This window comes from Cynoglossus semilaevis, chromosome 2, assembly GCF_000523025.1.
Source record: "Cynoglossus semilaevis isolate Cse_v1.0 chromosome 2, Cse_v1.0, whole genome shotgun sequence".
Lineage (NCBI taxonomy): Eukaryota > Metazoa > Chordata > Actinopteri > Pleuronectiformes > Cynoglossidae > Cynoglossus > Cynoglossus semilaevis.
This window is the reverse complement of record NC_024308.1, coordinates 15,560,514-15,565,883: the sequence shown is the minus strand read 5'-3', so window position 1 is coordinate 15,565,883 and position 5,370 is coordinate 15,560,514. Positions and strand designations below refer to the sequence as shown.

Here is a 5,370-nt window from a genome sequence, read left to right as displayed (position 1 = left end):
CAAACTTTCTGATTAAACCAGACAATGCTTTTAATGTTATCAAACAATAATAGCGTATCATTTAAATAAATGCCTTCAGTTATAATTATAAATCTGCCAACACATGAGATTGAAAAAAAGTTGTCTGTCAAGGCCATGCTCCGAAGCAGAAACGGTTGTGAACCGAGGTTTGACGTTTTAATAAAAATGTTGAATAACTATAACAATCAGCCAAGAACACACATCTTAATGTCTCTACAAACTTGGGCTCGATCAGAGAAAATGAAGGAGTCACAGAGTTGGCGCAGAGTTGGTGCAGCAACTAGAACTTCTCTCCCACTTATGTGCAGCTGCTGTTCTGATAATGAAGTGATTCTCCTGACCCATTGCCATCTTGTTTTTATTGTTTCTCTTAGACAGACCCTGGCTCACAGATGTTCAGAAGGTACAGAAGCTGCAGGACAAAGTCTATGTAGCGCTGCAGCACTGTCTACAGAAACAGGGGGCGCTGGACGAGAAGCTAACTAAGGTAAAGAGTCCTCCAACTACCTCCATGTGGACATATTTGTCGGTACCCCTTTGTTGATGAAGGAAAAACCAACAATGGTCACCGAAATAACATGAAAGTGACAAAAGTAAAAATAGATTACAAAAGAAATACGAATTATGCTAATTATATACTAATAAATTAATAAAACTGGCTAGGACAAAACTGATGCTACACCTAGAAAAGATGAAAAATGTGACCATAGCAACATGTTAAACTAATGTGTAAATTACAGCTACTATTATTAATCAATGCATTGTTGTTGTTGTTGTTGTTTTTTAGATGGTGTCCAAGCTTCCCATAATGAAGTCCATCTGCAACCTTCATATGGACAAGCTGGAGTTTTTCCGCCTGCTCCACCCGGAGACTGCCTACACGTTTCCTGCTCTGTACAGAGAGGTTTTCAGCAGTGAAATGACCTTTCCAGATTCCACTGAGGGGTAGAGCTGGTTAGTTCAGTTCCGTTTGATTTATTCAGAAACTCTAAATGTTTGCAAGGGGGAGAGATGAGCTCCAACCAGCTGAAGGAAACTCACCAGCAGCAGCTCAATGACAATCATGCGTGCCACACGTCAGGACACGCTCCTCTCTTACTCTTAACTCCCTCTTGTGTGATGGAGTGTCCACTGCCCCCGTGAGGCGGGATCCCTCACTACAAATGAAACAACACTACAGGAAGTTATGCTGGGTACTCGGTGAAGGTTACCTCCTTTTAAGATGGTAATTTTTCATTGGTACATAGTTGTTTTCTTTTTGTTTTCTTTTTTTTTCTATATGGAGACCTTAAACCTGGCATCCTAAATTCATATTTAATATAAATCTGACTTTTATCTCAGCTCCGGTAAGCTATTATTGAATGTATCCTCTTTTCCCTTTACCATTCAGCACAACACTTGGCTGGAGATGGAATGTACATACGAAAGAATCACTCACTCGTTCTGTAGCAGTTGGCTTTATGTTAGTTTCCTTCTTCAGTGGTGCCCATGGTGTGCAGTTTTAAAACGTGAACAAACTTCTTTTTTTTTAAAGGGACCATGATCAAACTCACACACCAGCAGATTCTTTAAAGGATTTAAACCGAGTGTCAAGTCAAACGCTTGCGATGGTCTGTAGGTATGTTTAACAAGCACATTCTCAGACAATAATGTGAACCCGTTCGTCTTTTAATACAATCAAAGACCTCAGTCATCATTCCCTTTTCCTGAGTAAATGCCACTTATGCCGTTTTCACGTGTAACGGGGCTCAACACTGACTTTTAATACGGGATTCGCTACGCGCTCGATACCTGTTTTTGTAAAAATGCCGGTTAAAAAAAAATGAAGCGAAACCCGTAGTAGTTTTAATGGCAGTGTGAACACGATCAGACTTTTAATTGTTTTTTATAACTATAAATAACCCCATTATGTTCACATTATCTGAGAAGTTAGTGGTTAGTGGGAAGGCAATGTTGCCTTAGGTTTTTGAGTGACTTTTTTGGGGTCTACAGGATGGAAAATTGGTCAAACCTTTTTTTTTAAATCTGGTATTACGGATTATAGCACTTAAGAGTTGTCCACTGATGTATAGTTATCCTAAAAGTACTTAAAGCACAAGATGTTTAAGGTCCACGCTCAGGCTTCCATCAGCCAGATTTGCTAGGTAACGGCCATTATTGAAAAGAGTTGTGAGCATTCAAAAACTGTGGGGTCACATATGCAAGAGATTCATCTAACCATCAGTACAAGGAGTCAGTTGACAAAAAGAATTGAATTTAAAATTGACTTTTTATGTACATTATAATTGGCTCTCCAGAAACCATTTCCAGGAGTGTGTGTGTGTGTGTGTGTGTGTCTCACTCCTGGCTCTCTGTGCCTCAGTGTTAAGAAGGATGTGTTGCTGCAAGCTGCTACCATGTTGTTTGCAGAAAAAAAACAATCAACTTCTGTGCTTTATTCCCACACCCGAACTACCTCATCTACTACTACACAGCACACGAAAGGGCCAACAGTAACCCCCCCGAATTAGTTTTTTTTTTTTCTGTAAACAATTAAAACCAAATCCAGATTCAGGATACCCACACAGATGCTGACAGTTACCCTTCAAATACAGTATACCTAACAAACTCTTAAAATCTATATTTGAATACATTCTGACAATCACCATAACAGTTTTACTCATCCAAGGTTTATTCTATATTTCAACCATCTCGCCTTGCATTAAAGGGTCACTACTCCTTTTCCCCCGGTACATAACTCAAAGGCTTGGTGGAAATGTGCAATATTGTCATTCCTGTTGCTCCAAGTTTTTCTTGTTTTTTTGTTTTTGTTTTTTTTTAAGGTAATTATCATCCCCTCTATTCACAAGCACTCCTTTACGATCAACACTGCAGCACAGAAGAATGATGTTTTAAGAATGTAATTGTACCAAAAATACACAGCCATCTACGATGACACTTGATACGGTGCAACACTTGGTGTGTTCAGAGGGCAATGAAGGATATCAGCACCTACTTTCCTTTTAGAGTTACTCAGGGAGAAAGCTAGGCTCTCTGTCCTTCGGTGTCTGCAGTCGGTCTAGCAAGCAGGACAACTCACACTATACTAAGAAAAAAAAAAAAAACCTTGAACACTGTGTACAGCAAAAGTTGTCATGAATGTTTGATTGCAGAAGAATGAAAGACTTCCGCATAAATATATATATATGTATATAATCCCCACAAAATGTGTTGGTTTTTAATTTAATCTTTGTATGTGTTGTCTGTTATATTTTCCCTATTGTTGTTGTGACATCGTCCTGAAGATGTAATTATATTTTTTAAGAGCATTTTACGATGTCTCTCTAAAATGTTTTCTCTCGTCTTGGTCCTTCTGTTAATGTTTTTATTCTGTTTAAACATTATTGATATTATTATATTATGTTATTATTATGAAATCAATATAGATTTTAAGAAGATATAATTTATATGTCACGGACATAAAACCAGAGGGTTTTATTACTGTCAAGTGTTATTGCACAATGGTGAAACAAAATGTGGATTTAAGAATGTAATAAAAGTCTTTTTACAACTAAATCAGTGAAAATGTGAGGCTCATTTATTGCATAATATGCTCTAAACACGTAACAGCAAACAAAACAAAAAGGAGAAACACAGTTAAGACTATATTAGATGGATGAAGAACAGCTGTACTACCGTGTTAGTTACTTCAATATCACACTTTCATGCCAACACTAGACAAAGAGTGAACTAGAACTGGATTTATGTTATATTAATAAATCACTTTGGTTCAAATAAATCACTGAATGGTTTGCGAAAAAACTAAATTAATATGATAGTTGAAGTACAAATTCTCTGAATAAAAAAAATGGGTCCACACAATACGGATGTGTGTACCTGATTCATCCAGCAGGTGGGGGTGTTTGTTAATATAAAAGTCTGACATGTAATCTCAGAAAAACTTAATTTCTCTTCAGAGGGTCTGCAGAATTTTTTGGTGCTTGTTCACATTTTCACATTGCACTTTTTGTCGCAAAAAAGAAAACATTTTTGGAAGGGGGGATTTTTTTTTCTCTGGTTGCTGACAGACAGAGACAGACAGAGAGTAGGAGAGATTCACCCTCGACGTGGACGTGGTCAGTTGGCGTGTCCCCTGCGCTCGGAGCGGCGGCTGTACAGTCCTATGATTCCTGCTAAACATTTCTGCAGTTTACCCCTTTTTTAAACAACTTCACCGTCTACTTTTGTGGTGCTGTCCATTTTTTTCGTCTGCGTTGGAAGACAGCGGTAGTCGAGGATGTCGGTAGCAGGCCTGAAGAAGCAGTTTTACAAAGCTAGTCAGGTTTGTCAAACTTTTCCTCTGAGCTAACAACTGTTTCTGCACCGTTAGCAGCAAGCTAGCACTGAGAGCTAACGGTTTACAGCTAATATATTTACAGCCTGTATTCACGTAAATGTTAATACGTGTTTGGCAGCGGACTGGTTTTATAAATCCACTGTTCCTTCGTAATATGTCATTGCTATTTTTGCTGCGGGTTTATCGTTTCCCCTTTACAATCAGCGTATAAAGTTGTGTGTTATGTACGTGTTTTGCCATGGTAATGATTATTGAGCAACCCTCAATTGAAGTGTAGTATTCTAACATAAACAGACGTCTTCTTCTATGCTCGCGCCTTATTTTTTTAGACATTTTGGGAAGCACATACAGATTTAATAAGTCCACATCCTGTAGTAAACAATACTTTGCCCCAGGGACTCTCTCCTGGTGAGTCACTTCAACCCCGAGACAGTCGTAGCTCATAGGTAAATACGTGGTTGGTAGGTTCGTGATGGTCATTAATATCAGCATGACAGCACTGCTTTCTGCTACAAACATGTCTACCTGTGTTTGTGTGTAATGGTCTTTATCTGGTTAAGTAAGTCATATGAATAGATAGTCAATGTTAAAAGCAGTTCTGGCGAGGACAAGACCACATTTATGTTAGAAAAGCTTGTCATGGCTGAATAGTTAAGGGGGAAAAGGATGTATTTGTATTATTTTTGCCACCATACTTTGATTTGCAAAATAATGCAGCTTCATTCAGCATTCAGTATGAGCTCATTTGTGGTGTAGTATAATGTCTTGGCTTCGCGAAATCAATTATGGTAAATGCAAGGACAAAAAGAATTGCAGTTCATATACCTTAATTCAAATTTATGTCGTGGAACCTGTCCAAAAGAGAAGTACTTCCCAGAATGGTTACAGAAACTTATCTAATCTAAAGTAGGGAACAAAGCCAGTTAATTAAATAGTAGAATTTTTAATTATAATTAATTATGACATTTTACTTCACCCATTTAAATTTTCTAATTGCATTGTAATGTAATGCT

The 5,370-nt window shown here is 37.9% G+C and overlaps 2 protein-coding genes across 5 annotated transcripts in view; both read left to right on the top strand.

Annotated features, from left to right (window-relative positions):
- The window catches only part of rorca (RAR-related orphan receptor C a), a 12,156-nt gene extending 8,580 nt beyond the window's left edge, over positions 1-3,576 (top strand). Inside the window, exons 9-10 of the mRNA XM_008338617.3 lie at positions 396-508; positions 809-3,576. Of these exons, the coding sequence (XP_008336839.1) occupies positions 396-508; positions 809-970 (275 nt within the window). The 3' untranslated portion in view covers positions 971-3,576. The remainder of the gene's footprint in view (positions 1-395; positions 509-808) is intronic.
- Positions 3,577-3,964: 388 nt separating this feature from the next.
- Positions 3,965-5,370, top strand: part of sh3gl1b (SH3-domain GRB2-like 1b) — a 15,582-nt gene continuing 14,176 nt past the window's right edge. For 3 of the 4 annotated variants that reach the window (XM_025065326.1, XM_025065322.1, XM_008338616.3), the window contains exon 1: positions 4,298-4,342. In XM_025065326.1, coding sequence (XP_024921094.1) covers positions 4,298-4,342 — 45 coding nt within the window. Of the gene's footprint in view, positions 4,343-5,370 lie in introns of all 4 variants that reach the window. The other variant, XM_025065320.1, reaches the window with a different exon arrangement.